The sequence below is a fragment of the Cetorhinus maximus genome, chromosome 14 (genome assembly GCF_964194155.1).
Source record: "Cetorhinus maximus chromosome 14, sCetMax3.hap1.1, whole genome shotgun sequence".
Lineage (NCBI taxonomy): Eukaryota > Metazoa > Chordata > Chondrichthyes > Lamniformes > Cetorhinidae > Cetorhinus > Cetorhinus maximus.
The window spans coordinates 19,924,850-19,940,001 of NC_135892.1; the positions used below are offsets into that span (position 1 = coordinate 19,924,850).

Genomic DNA, 15,152 nt, shown 5'->3' on the forward strand with positions numbered 1-15,152 from the left:
AGACTGATTATTCAGGGCATTTTGGAAGTTGTTGTTTCTATTGATGGCCGCAATTTGTAATACTGACAGAAGCAAAAATCACTGGGGGTAACAGTGACAGCTGCAACAACATGAAGGAGGAGCACTAAAATTAAAATTATTAAGTGTTTTGGAGAAGCTGTTTCCACTGGCATGAGGATAAGTAATCACAGGACACTAATTTATGGTAATTAGCCAACAATTCAGAGTTGGCGGTGGTGGGGGTGGGGGGGGTGGGTTATGGGGGCAGGAAATGAAGAGACTTTTTTTAACGCAGTGGTTTTTATGATCTGCAATGCACTGTCTGAAAGGGTGGGGAAGTAAATTCAATTGTGACTTTAAAAAGTGAATTTGATATATATTTACAAAAGAAGGATTGGCAGAGCTATGGGGAAACAATAGAGAAGTGGGACTAATATGATAGCTTTTTCAAAGAGCCAACACAAGTACAATGGGCCAAATGGCCTCTTTCTGTGCCGCAAGATTGTATGAATCCAGACATCAGTACTCATGAGATCAATGTGATATATTTTCATTCACTCCATATTTATTGTCGTTCACAATAACATTGTAGAAACAGATGTAATTGGAAATCTTTTGATTCATAACTGGACAAATTAGCTGGAAGATATTACTGAGTGCAGATTGTTTTACCTCTGCAGAGACAGGTGGCTCCAGAACCTTTTGGTCCCCATCATCATTTTGATCCAGTGTCTCTTCATTTTCATTGACAGCTGCCAAGCTAGTGGTCACACTCTTCTTAACCGAGAACTGTTGGTCATTTCTGGGGAATGGAAATACAATATTTGGAAACTATGCTATTGAATCTAGATATCAGTTTTGTGTCTAAAAATAAGTATTGATCTGATATATTCAGTGGAGATAGGGTTTAGAATTCTCAACTCAACAGACCAGATTATTTATTTGCAAAATGATTTTATTACAGTATTATGATACTATAAGTTTAAAACACAGTTGGCTGGATTTAGTGCAGCCTGTCATGGTGGCAAACATTGCAGCCAGGCCCACTTACTCATGGGAGAGGCCGCACATCAGTCTCCCAGTAGGGGGAACCTCCTGCAATTAAGTTGGGGGCTGGAAGCGGCCCAAAAGGGAAACTTGTGTGCACGCAGCGGGATGACAGTTAGACACATTATTGAGCCAATTGACAGCAAGTATCCCTGAGTCCACCGGAATTTAGTGGTGATTAAGAGATTAAATGCAAGAGGCATGGCTTTCCTGTGTCTCCCAAAAGCCACCAGGCAAACCCTTTCAGATTTGCCAGTGGCCTCCCAGGCTCTTTCAAATGCACTAGGTGCCCTATTGAGGGACTTGGCATAAGGAAGGGAGGGTAGACACTGAAAGCCACCCACTTGTCCTTGTCTCTGATCCCCCACCCATGACCCCTCCAGACGGCCCCCATCCCATCCTCACTCACCTGAGCTGAGGGATCCCACGATGGTCCCTGGTGAAAATCCTGGAGTTTTACCTGCTGGTGGTGCTGCTAGCAATGGAGAGCTGCTGGCCTTTGATTGGTTGGCAGCTGTCAGGGCGTGGGATTTCTGCTCCTGGGGTTCAGAATCCCAGGGAAAGCTTGACGTCTGCCAGTTAAGTGCATGCCAGGCACTGAATCCAATCAGCCACCCCTCAGAAGTGACACGGGTTTCCCACCAGTTCTCCAACAATGACATGCAGCTAGATAGCAAACTTAGCATGGTAAAACATTCCAAAGTACTTCAGAAGAGTTTTATCAGATACTTATAATCATATCCGTGCACCCTATTAAAACACAAAAATGGCCCAGATTTTGATGGGGAAATAATGTCGAGTTAAATGTGCAACCGTTGTTAATGTGGAAAGAATCCAATCAATTTGTGACAATGGAGAGACAGAGTGCGAGTTGCAAATTGCTGGATGATTTCCTGCTCCAGTGCCAGCCTGACAAAAACAGGAGCTCGCCAACAACATCCCAATGAGTTTCAAGAAATTACTACATTTGTTCTGTTAAAAAAATTAAACTCACTGCAGGAAGTTAGGGTTCATACTTCATCACATAAGGTTTCTTTTAAAGATAAGGTTTATGTTTCCTGCAATGTCACTCAACCTCACCAATCCAGAAATGGAACAATTGAAATTGTGGATTCTCACTCCTGCAAGTAGAAAATTGTTTCTAGAGATTTATTATATTTAAAACTTAATTTTGTCTTCTTGTTATGGCTTTTTTCTCTCATCTTAATTCATCATTTCTTTCCCTCTCTTTATTTCTCTTCCTTTATCTATTTGAATCTAATACATCCTGGCCAGAATTTTCAGCTCGGCGGGTGGGCACGCGCCCGATCTGACCGAGGGTGAAATGGCACGCAATGACGTTGGCCGAGCGTGCTGATGTCATCGTGCAGTCATGTGATAGTTCGGTCGGCAGGTGCGCTGCCAGCTCCGGCGTGCGCCTGCTGACAATTAAAAGGCCTATTAAGGCCATTAAGTTATCAATTGACGTTAATTTTTCACTACCTGTTCAACCTAATGATTCGCGGGCAGGTGAAAAGGCCAGCGGCCTTTGCACTTTTTGGGAAGCCTCATCCATGGGTGGGATGAGGTTTCCAAATGCAAATACAAATAAAATAAAACTTTATTTTTTAATTAAAAATATGGCCCTGCTCATGTGACAGAATCACATGAGGGGACATGTTTTATTGCATTTTTCTGTTGTTTATTAATTTATTCAATACCTTCTTCTGAGGCAGCTCTGTGCCTCAGGGATAGTATTCAGTGCTCTCTCGCACGCATGCGCGAAGTTTGCACTAGGCCTGCTTGCCCTCCTCCCCCCGACTGCACAGGCAGTGCTCAGCGCTGCCGCTCGTGTTTCATGCTGGCTGGGCCTCAACTGGCCCGCCAGCGTGAAATCGTGGCGCGCTGTCAATTGTGGGTGGTGGTCAGTTTCCTGACCGCCCCTGCCCGCCCCCGCCAATCCCGCACGCCAAGAGCAAAATTCTGTCCCCTACTTCCTTCTCTGTCATTCCAACTGCTTCCTTCTCTACCCTCGTATCTCATTGGTTAAGGAGCTACTTTATGGTTGATGTCATTCACTAAGGTTCTAGATTGCTTGCTCACATTTGCAGCAATTTGGGCTACAAAATATTTTTGAGCCGCAGAGTGAGAGAAAAAAAAACCAGATTTGAGCATATCACAAGATGTTCTCCCCTCCAGCAAATTCTGGAACAATAATTTCTTCCTGGTAGGAAAGAAAACAACAGTGAAATAGAGCAGTTTTGCCTGCTGTGGTTATACTCACCTCGCTGGAGGCATGATCGTGGTGTCCATCATGTAGTTAAGCAATGGGCTTGAAATTTCGACAAATTGATCAGGCTTAATTTCTTTGGGCTCTGGCAAGCAGAAGAAATGATTTAGTATGTTACTTTTACCAGTTGCCTGAAGAAGAAGCATTGAGCAGTATGAAAAAAAAAGCTTGAAAACTATTTGTCACGTGATTGTAGCAATCCAGTTTAAACATGGGAATTTAATTCATGTGTGAGAGTGAAAAGGTCACATTTCTCTTGTATGATAAGCTGCTATTAGAGCAGCCAAAGTGACACTGGAGAAGATGGTAGATAACTGCAGTGCAAAAGTAATATTATTTTCAGATATTGTACAGGTATTGGTATTGCAGCATAGTGATTATGTTACAGGGTTAATACTCCAGAGTTCAAATCCCACCATGGCAGTCAACATTTGCATCCAGTTTAAAAATCTGGAATAGAAAAGATGCTATCAGTAAAAGTTATCGTGAAGTTGTCGGATTGTTGTAAAAACCCATCAGTTCACTACTGCCTTTTAGGGAAGAAACCTGCTGTCTTTATTCTGTCTGTATATGTGACACCAGTTGCAAACTAGTATTGACTCTTACCTGCACTCTCAAGTGGCAAGACCAGCCATTCAGTTGTATCAGGCAACTAGGAATGGGAACACTGAGATACCAAGAAAGAATAAAGGGGGAGAAAAAGGAGTCTTAAATGTCTTTCTATCTTTTTGATCACTTCATCGAATGTTATGCCCACCTTGTTAGTCTTCCTGATAAATAATGAAGCGAAGTAATTATTCAATATTCTGCAATTTGACTGTCATTACTTGTGAGTTTATCTTGTTCATCCCTCAATGGTCCTCTCCCTATCCTGTTTTTTCTTTTATGATTCATGGGTCCGTAGAATACAACATTATTTTATATTGCTTAATAATTTAATTTCATAGTTTCTCTTTGCTTTCCTAATTGTTATTTTGACTTCTTTCCTAATCTCTTTATATCCTCTTTTGTCATCCTCACCGTTATTATGCATGTGCATAGTACATTCTTTTTCTTTTCAGTTTTACTCATTTCTTTACTCATTCATTAAGTTTGATTATTTTTTTCTTGTTTTTTAACAGAATCTATTTCTCGCAATCTATTGGTCAGCTTTTTAAATAATTTTCACTGTTATCTATTTCTGTCTGTCAACTTTTCTTCTAGTTTACCTTCCCTAATTTCATTTACATGCCCTTAAAATTAGCTTTATTCCAATCTATTACTTTGGTCTTTGTCTTACCTCTTTCTCAATCATTATTTAAACTTTATTATGTTGCAATCCTTATTCCTTAGACGTTCCTGACACTTACTTCCTTTATCAGCTCTGGTTCATTTCCCCTCACTGGACCCAGCCTGTTCATCCTTTCCTGAGATGCTCCTTATCTGAGGTCCAACCTAAGGCAATGTAAGTAGCACCCTTCCTAATGGGTTCGATCAAACATCCCAAATATTCAATAACATTCCAATGTGTAGAAAGTCAATTCTCAGCAAAAGTACTTTGAATCATCTCTTTCCCAATACAAGATAATAAAGCAGCTGTAAGTACTGGGTATTTATTGTAATCTTTCCGAGATTGATTCAAGTCACTCAACTGCCACTGTGCATTTGCTTTCATTGGATAGTTTCAGGAAGCCCAAAATACAGTAACCCTGACATTGAACTCCTGGGGGAGAATTTTCACGTCAGTGTGCGGGGGTGCCCCGCACGCCGACATGTAAAATGATGTGAGGTGATGTCGGGTGTGCGTCCCGATGTTGCCGCGTGTTATTCAGATCTTCCGTTCGGCGGGCATGTGCCGGAGACGGCTGCGCGCCCACCTGCGCCCGCTCCCAACAGGCAGAAGATTCTGCCCCTGATTAAAGCTCTCATTAAACCTGAAATTAAAGAGCCTGTGTAAATATCATTCTAATTAAGTGATTAACATATGTTAATTAGAAACTAGCCTCTCCTGATATGTCTGCATGCATGTAGCCAAACTCGCTGGAGTGAAACTTGAAAGTTGAGCTGGGGCTGGCTTCTAGGCTCACTGTAAATTTCCCTGGTTTGAACCATTCCCACTTACACCCAAACCCAAGTCCTTTTTACATCATGGGGACCAGATCCATGCATAGTGCTCCACAATTTGATGATGATCCTATACAATTTTAACATGACTTCAGCAACTTTTGAATTCTTTACCCCTAGAAAAAAAATCCCAATATGTTGTCGGCATTTTTAATTGCTTTGTTGACCAGAGAGCATCGTGACAGGTCCAAAGAGCATAAACAGAGGAGGAGTTGACACAGAGGAAGTGACATGACAAGCGCCATGGAAGGTAGAACCTGAGGAATTACAGGATAGATTTTTAGGATGCTTGTTTGGTGGATAGAGTCAAGTTAGTTTAAGTATTTAGTGAATTAGTTAGTATTCTTTGTGGCTAGTGTATTTTTTATCCTGGTTTAAAGCCTGAAATTGGGCTTGGTACAACTGTTTGTTTGGGCACTATGAGTGTCAATCAGGGACCAATCTGGCATCTGATGCATGCATACGTCTGCTTTGAATCGCTCCGGGCACAATCTTGCTGAGGGAGTTAGCTGGCATGAAGCTAACATCCACTGTAAGTATGAAGAGTCGACAGATGTTGACCCCAATCACTGCACAACACTGATTTCATATCAGCAGTGACACTGTGGAGCCCAATGCTCCAGCAGGCATCCTCCCTTAATCTCACAAAGCTGAACATACATTCAGCAGCAGGAAGGACTCCGCATCTGCACTATTGAAAGAGACCCATTACTTCTAGAATAATCGCTGGTTGATTTCTTCTGGCTGCTGCTACAATTCTACAAGTGCTTGGTCTTTTTATGGTTCTTCTATGTTGCAAAAGTCTACAAGAAGAGGTGTGGCAGGTACTGAAGGACTTGTTGCAGACTTCAATACTTCTGCACATGTTCCAGACATGAGTGTACTAATAGGCTTCCACTTCGCACGTCGCATGACTGAGAGAATGAATAGAATCACACAAAGCAGGTCAAGCTGCTGGAAGAAGGAAGAGGAGGACGATGGGGAGAAGAGCTCTCAGCAGAACAGAAGAAATAGGAGCAGGAGTAGGCCATTCGGCCCCACAAGCCTGCCTCGCCATTTAATAAGATCATGGCTGATCTGCCCCAGGCCTCAACTCCTTTTTCGTGCCAGCTCCTCAAAGCCCTCAACTCCCCAATATTCCAAAAATCTATCTACCTCCTCGATATATACTTTCAGTGATCTAGCCTCCACAACTCTCTGGGGTAAAGGGTTCCAGACATTCACTACCTTCTGAGAGAAGAAATTCCTTCGCATCTCAGTTTTAAATGAGTGCCCCCTTATTCTGTAACTATGTCCCCTAGTTTGAGATTCCCCCACTAGTGGAGACATCTTCTCAACATCTACCCTGTCAAGCCCCCTCAGAATCTTGTATATTTCAATAAGATCACCCCTCATTCTTCTAAACTCTAATGAATAAAGGCCTAACCTGTTTAGCCATTCTTGATAAGTCAACCCCTTCATTCCAGGAATCAGCCTAGTGAATCTCTTTTGAACTGCCTCCAATGCCAGTATTTCCATTCTTAAATATGGGGACCAAAACTCAGTACTCCAGGTGCGGCCTCACCAACATCCTGTAGAGTTGTAACAAGACTTCCCTATTTTTAAACTCCAGCCCCCTAGCAATACAGGCCAAAATTCCATTTGCCTTCTTAAATACTTGCTGCACCTGCACGCTAACTTTTTGTGTTTCATGCATAAGAATACCCAGATCCGTCTGTCTGCCTTTTGATTCTTCCTACCAAAGTATATGACCTCACACTTTCCAACGTTAAACTCCATCTGCCAAGTTTTTGCCCACTCACTCAACCTGCCTATATCCCCTTGCAGATTCCTTATGTCCTCATCACAACATGCCCTCCCACCTATTTTTGTATTATCAGCAAATTTGGATACATTACACTCTGCCCCCTCTTCCAAGCCATTAATATAGATAGTAACTAATTGAGGTCCTAGGACTGCCTTGTGGCACTCCATTAGTTACATCTTTCCAACCTGAAAAAGACCCATTAATCCCGATCTCAGTCTTCTGTGCGTTAACCAATCCTCAATCCATGCTAATACATTACCACCAATACCGCAAGCTCCTATCTTGTGCAATAACCTTTTATGTGGCATCTTATCAAATACCTTCTGGAAACCCAAATACACTATATCTACCCAGTTCCCCTTTATCAACTCTGCTTGTCATATCCACAAAGAACTCTAACAAATTTGTCAAACATGATTTCCCTTTCACAAAACCATGTTGACTTTGTTTGATTACGTTAAGCTTTTCTAAATATCCTGCTATTTCTTCCTTAATAATGGACTCTAGCATTTTCCCAACAACAGATGTTAGGCTGACTGACCTATAGTTTCCTGTTTTTTTGTCTCCCTCCCTTCTTGAATAGGGACATCACATTAGCGGTTTTCCAATCCTCTGGGACCCTCCCAGAATCCAGTGAGTTCTGGAATATTTCAACCAATGCCTCCACTATCTCTGCAGCCACTCCCTTTAAAACCCTTGGATGAAGGCCATCAGGTCTTGGCGACTTGTCAGTCTTTAATCCCATTAGTTTGTCAAAAACTTTGTCCCTCCTGATAGAGACTGTTACAAGATCTTTCCTCCCATTAGCTCTTTGCTTATCTGACATCTTTGGAAAGTTTATAGTGTCCTCCACCATGAAGACTGATGCAAAATATATTTCTTGTCAATTTACTTTCATAATCAATTTTCTCCCTTTTTATTAGCTTTTTAGTAATCTGCTGCTGGTTCCTAAAAAATTCCCAATCCTCTGGCCTACCATTAGTTTTCGCTGCTTTGTATGCCTTAGTTTTTGATTGGATACTCTCTTTGACCATCCTTGTTAACCACGGGTGGTTCATCCTTCTCATCAAGTCCTTCTTTTTGACTGGGGTAAATTTTTGCTGAGCATTATGAAATATCTGCTTCAATGTCTGCCACTGCTCATCCACTGACCTTCCCCTTAGTCTATTTTACTAGCCGGCTTTGGACAACTCTTTCTTCATACCTCTGTAATTGCCCTTATTTAAGTTGAGGACACTGGTTTGAGACCCGAGTTGCTCGTCTTCAAACTGAATTTGAAATTCTACAATGTTGTGACCGCTACCCCCCAGAGGATCCTTAAGTACGAGATCTCACCTCATTACACATTACTAGATCTAAAATAGCCTGTTCCCGGGTAGGTTCAGCAATGTATTGCTCTAAGAAACAATCCCTGATGCACTCTGCAAATTCGTCTTCCATGTTACCCCTGCCAATCTGATTTGTCCAGTCAATATGCAGATTGAAATTACCCATGACAATTGTAGTGCCCTTCTTACATGTCTCCATTATTTCCCGATTTATACTTTGTCCTACAGTGAGGCAACTCTTCGGGGCCATATAGACGACTCCCGCCCGTGACTTCTTCCCCTTGCTATTCCTTATTTCTGATTCCACATCACGATCTATGGCACCTACATCACTACTCACCACTGCACTGATACCTTCCTTTATTAACAAAGCTATCACACCTCCTTTTCCTTTTCGCCTATTTTTCTGGAATGTTGAATACCCTTGAATATTGAGTTCCCAATCTTGCTCACCCTGCAACCACGTCTCTGTAATAGCTATCAAGTCATATCCATATATTTCTATTTGAGCTGTCAACTCATCTATCTTGTTGCAAATGCTGCTTGAATTCAGACAAAGAGCCTTAAGCTTCGACTTTTTACCATTGTTACTCATTCTGGTTCTAATTTCTGCTGCACTCTTCTGCTTATATTTTCTGCCCCTTCCTGTCACACTTTGATTATTGTTTGCCTCTTCACTACCCTGTACCTCTGCTCCCTCGGTTCTTTTTGATTTTTTAAACTTCCCTTCAATTGATCCCTACCCCCTACTAATTAAAGTCCTATCTACAACCCTAGTTATGCGATTCACCAGGACACTGATCCCAGCATGGTTCAAATGAAGCCCTTCCCAATGGAACAGCTCTCTCCTTTCCTAGTATTGGTGCCAGTGCCCCATGAATTGGAAGCCAATTTGCACGTGGCTCAGGTAGTAATCCAGAGATTACTACCTTTGTGGTTCAGCTTTTTAATTTAGCCCCGAGCTGCGTAGTCCCTTAGCAGAACCTCTTTCCTCGTCCTACCTATGTCATTGGTACCTATGTGGACCACGACAACTGGATCCTTCCCCTCCCACTCCAACTTCCTCTCCAGCCCAGAAGACATGTACTTAACCTTGGCACCAGGTAGGCAACACAGCCTTCGGGACTCTGTCTTTGCTGCAGAGAATAGTATCTACTCCCCTAACTATGCTATCCCCTATTACTACTACATTTCTCTTTTCTCCCCCCACTTGAATGGTGCTCTGTACCATAGTGCTGTGGTCAGTTCGCTCATCCTCCCTGCAATCTGTGCCCTCATCCACACTAGGAGCAAGAACCTCATACCCATTGGACAAGAGCATTGGCTGAGGCTCCTCCAAATTCTGGATCCCCATACCTGCCTCACTCGCAGAAGGTCATATCTGCCCAGAAGGTTCAGGGAGTAATTCTCCTACCTGAACCTCAGCAAAGAATGATATATGAACAGTTGCTTGGTAGTACAGAACTTGACTATTGCTGAAGAGAGAGACATGTTGCCAAAGTTTTTCATCTTGCTCTCATCAGGGCAAACACAAGAATGCCAAATAACACCAACAATTTGTACTACAGGAGAAAAGAGTGCTGATTGATTGGTAAGTTGACTCTGATTGGCCGATGCATTGACATGGAGAAAGCAACGGGGAACTATAGACTCCTCAAGCTCCTGGTTAATTCAAAAAAGGCACAAGGCTTGACCATATTCATTTTCTTTGCAGAGAACTGTTCCCTGTGTATGAATGTATGTTGCTTCTAGCAAGTGCAAATAATCCACATTACGCGCTTGATTGATTATCATAATTTGGTTGTTAGTGTAGCTATTAGCGCACTCATGATTATTCAGCAAATGCTGCCTAATTACGGGATCACATCTAACAGTAAATATTTTGTTTTTAGCTTTGCAAGGGCAGGCTGGTTGAGTACGTTCAGTACTCTGCCTATTACGAACAACCAAAGGAACATGCTGTTTGATTCAATCAGCCAATCGTTGAGACATACATCCTATGTACCTGGCATTGCACTGGCACTGAAATTCTTGATGTTGCTCAATTGTGTGGTAGATAGAGATTAGTGATGAATGGATGTTTTCTTACTGGAGAGAAGTATGTAAAGACGCTCACCAAGATTTGGCATTGGGACCAATACTGTTTTTGTTAGACAATTATGACCTGGACATGGAAGTAGAGAATGCAGTTTTGAAGTTCCAGATGATACAAAACTTGGCAATGGGGTAAATAGTGAACAGGATAGTGCCAGACTTCAGAAGGTAAGTGCAAAGTGATACAATTTGGGAGTAAAAATGAGGAGAGGCAGTATAATCTAAATTTTACTATTTTGAGGACGGCTCATGAAAGTGGGACCTGGAGTGCATATCCTCAATCTTTGGAAATGCAACTTGATAAGGTGGCTAAGAAATCATATGGTATACTTCGCTTTGTAAAAAAGGTAATTGAATACAAAACAAGAAAGTCAAGGTAAACCTTTATAAATTCATGTGATATAGATACACCAATAATGCTATTAGGAAAGGAGTTCCAGGATTTTGACCCAGCGAAGGAATGGTGATATAGTCCCAAGTAAGATAGTGTGTGGCTTGGAGAGGAACATGCAGGTGGTCGTGGTGTTCCAATGCATCTGATGCCCTTGCACTTCAAGGTGGTAGAAGTTGTGGGTTTGGAAGGTGCGCAGTGGCAGAGGGACTGAATGTTTAAGATGATGGATGAGGTCGCAATCAATTGGGCTGCTTTGTCCAGGATGGTGTCAAGCTCCTTGAGTGTTGTTGGAGCTACACTCATCCAGACAAGTCATCAGACTCCTGACTTGTGCACTGTAGATGGTGGACAGGTTTTGAGGAGCCAGGAGGTGAGTTAGTTGCTGCAGGATTCCTAGCCCCTGACCTGCTTTTGTAGCCATACTATTTATATGGCTGGCTCAGTTCAGTTTCTGGTCAATGGTAACCTACAAGATGGTGATAGTGGGGGATTCAGCGGTGGTAATGCCATTGAATATCAAGGGAAGGTGGTTAGATTCTCTCTTGTTGGAGACGGCGATTGCATGGTGCAAATGTGACTTGCCACTTAGCATCCCAAAACTGAATGTTGTCCAGGTCTGGCTGCATATGGACATGGACTGCTTCAATATCTGAGGAGTGGCAAAAGGTACTGAACATTGGGTAATATTCAGCAAACATCTCCACTTCAGACCTTATGATGGAGGGAAGATTATTGATGAAGCAGCTGAAGATGGTTGGACCTCAGACACCTGAGGAAATCCTGCAGTGATGTCCTGGGACTGAGATGATTGACCTTCAGCGACCACAGCCACCTTCCTTTGTGTGAGGTATGACTCCAGCCCAAGGAGGGTTTTCCCATTGACTTTCCCATTTTCGTATAGACTTCAATTTTGCTCAGGCTCCTTGATGCCACACTCAGTCAAATGCTGCATTGGTGTTAAGGGCAGTCACTCTCACCTGTGTTGAAATGCAACTTACCTTAATCTTGAGCACGGGGGTCGGGAATTCCAAGTCCCGACTGTCTTCAGACTTCCTGCGCATGCCCAGATCAGGAGGGGACTGAACATATGCAATTCTGCATCTTTACATTCTTTGGACCAAGGACCAGCACAGTGAGCTTGTGCAGAAGAAAAACAGTGTGAAAACCCAGGTCAGGTGACTGGGTGCTGAGCACCATAGCCAGAAAGTGTCCCAGAAAGGGGACAAGGGAGGGGGACAGAAAAGATGTCCCAAACACAGGAAGGGGAAAGGGAAAGGTCCCAAAAGGAAGTCCCAGATAAGGGAAAAAGACGGGACAGAAACAGGTCTCAGTTAAGTTCAGTTAAAAGAGAGGAGAAGAAAAACAGGCCCAAGTTACAGAAAGGGCCGCGGGGAGCAAACTTTAAGCGAAGTGGTCTTTGAAGCAGTAGTGTTCTGTTCATCACGGTCAAAGATCTGAAAATGTGTCTGTAATTTGGTGTTTGGGTGTGTACTCAGGAATCCAAGGGAACGGAATCTCGGGAGGTGGGCCGTTGTTGATGCCGTCCGAGTCTGGGAATTGAAGAGGGCTCAGCAGTATCCCTGAAGATTCAAGAAGGCAGCCGAAGGTTGGTAATTCCATGCTGCGGGCCGTTAGGGTGAAGTACTCTTTGGAGTAGTGGTGATCTGCTTGGCATGCACAAAGAGGTGAAATTGTGCTTATGAGTGATGTTTGAGTGTATTCAGGAATTCAGGGGAGCGGAATATCAGAAGATGAGATTGAAACCCTGCAAGGGGGTCCATTGTTGAAGCTGTCTGGGTTAGAGCAATGTTTGGAGAGAATTTCAAGGCGCGATCTTTGAAGGTGAAGGTTGAAAACCCTTGTGAGGGAGATGGAGTTTCAGTGAGATTGGTTGACTCACGGTGTGACTAACGTCCGGGTGGGTTGTTGAGAAATCCATGGAATCTGTTTTGGTCACATCTGTCATTTATTGTGAATTATGGTGTGTTCGACCACAGATGGCTTGTTAGTTCACATGTACCTCATACTTACCCTGAATATTAGAATATAAGATAGATATTGTAAATTATTTTATCTTTCTGACCATGTATAGTAAAGTTTATTTTTGTTTGTTTAAAACCCATGGAATCTTGTGGCTTTCTTCACTAAGAAAGAATCTTGAATCTCAAACTTTGTCCACTTTAACAAAATGTTATTGATCCCTAACTGGATCTCACCATCAACTTGGGGGTTTGGCCAAGTACCATAACACATCTCACCTTGATCTACCCTATTCAGTTTCTTACTTTCTAAGCTGAAGCTGATGTTTCTATCTTTCCTAGCTAAATCCATCATCTCTCATTTATTTATATTGAAGTTAATTTACCACTGTACTGCCCAATCAGCAAGTTTTCTAATGTATTTTTGTATTATATTCCATTCTTCCTCAGTGTTAGCTACACTCCTGCAGGTTAGTATCATTTGGGAACTTTGCATTACTTGTTCCTAAATAAAAACCATTAATATATATAATGAGTAACAGTGGCCTTAGCACTCACCCATGTGGAACATCAGTTTCTACCTTCCTCCAATCTGAATATCAACTCTTTACCCCTTTACTCACTGCTTTCTATTCTTTAACCAATTCGCTATTTGCTCCAACTCCGCACACCCCAATCTTTTTCCTGAGCTTACCACGTGGTACCTTATCAAAGAAAATCCAAGTATGAGGTATCTAATGCAGTAATATGCTACCTCTTCAAAGAATTTTATCACGTTAGTTAAGCATGACTTAGCCTTTTAGAATCCATATTGACTGTATTTTATTATACTTTCTGTTTTTAGATGATCTTATCAACTTACCTATTTCAGTACCTTCCATAGCACCGATTTTAAGCTGACTGGTTTACAGTTCCCAGATTTTGTTCCACGTCCTTTTTTCTATATAGGAACAACATTCACTGCCCGTCAGTCCTCCGGCATTATCACCCCTCTATGAAATTTTAGCATATACAAACTAGTGAGTCTGCAATCTGCTCCCTAGTTTCTTCGAGTGTTATCCAGACCTGAATTCTTATCTTTTTTGTTTTAGTTTACTAGTTTGTCAATTAATCCCTTTCTGATCAACTCTACTAATATTCTTTCTAAATTCAGAGATAGGAAGATGCGAGACCATGAGGGGATATAAACAAGAGAATGAGAATTTTAAATTGGAGTCATTGGTGGAAAGGTAACCAATGTAAGTCAGCGAGTACAGGGGTATTGGGTGAATGTAACTTGTTGCAAATTAAGATACGGGCAACTGAATTTTGGGTGAGCTCATGTTTACGGAAGGTAGAAGGTTGACCAAGAGAATACTGGAATAGTCGAGACTTGGGCATAAAAGCATGGATCAGAGTTTCATCAGCAGATAAGCTGAGGCAGGGGTAGAGCTGTGCAATAATATGGAGGTAGAAGTAGGCAGAGAAAATAAATGGCCAGGACAATGAGGTTGCAAACAGATGTCAAGTTTGCAATATAGTCTAGGAAAGTGACAGTGTAGGTGGAGGTGACTGAGAAAGCACAAGAAGCAGCAGAGGAGAGAATCTAGTCCCAGGAGGGTACCAATGAATTCAAGTATATAGATGTAACATAGAATTTACAACACAGAAACAGGCCATTCAGTCCAACAGGTCCCTGCTGGTGTTTATGCTCCATATGAGCTTCCTCACACCCCTCTTCATCTCACCCTATCAACATGCCCTATTCACGTCAGGACTAGCAAAGTGCACAGTCTAGTTTTACATTTTTAAGTTTGAACTAAAATGTACCCACTATTAGGAGAACAGGACTTGAAGCAGCGAAAGATATCTATCTTCGTTTGACTAAGCCCCTGCCTCAGTTCATTAACTGCTGAAGTCCTCATCCATGCCTTTGTTACCTTTCGACTGACAATTGAGGTACATTCCTGGCTGGTCTCCATCTTCCACTCTCCATAAACTTAAGCTAATCCAAAGCCCTGTTACCCATATCCTACCTTGCAACAGGTCCCATTCTTCCATGACAGCTCTGCTCTCTGACCTACATTAGTTTCCAGTTGATTCCAGCATTACAGATTTAAGTTTTGCACCTGTCTTTTCACATCCCTCTATG

At 42.3% G+C, this 15,152-nt stretch overlaps 1 protein-coding gene across 1 annotated transcript in view; it reads right to left on the reverse strand.

Moving 5' to 3' along the window:
* Positions 1 to 534: 534 nt before the first annotated feature.
* Positions 535 to 15,152, reverse strand: part of LOC144690022 (androglobin-like) — a 162,919-nt gene continuing 148,301 nt past the window's right edge. Inside the window, exons 12-13 of the mRNA XM_078557553.1 lie at positions 3,311 to 3,401; positions 535 to 802 (exon numbers count right to left, since the gene is read on the reverse strand). Of these exons, the coding sequence (XP_078413679.1) occupies positions 535 to 802; positions 3,311 to 3,401 (359 nt within the window). The remainder of the gene's footprint in view (positions 803 to 3,310; positions 3,402 to 15,152) is intronic.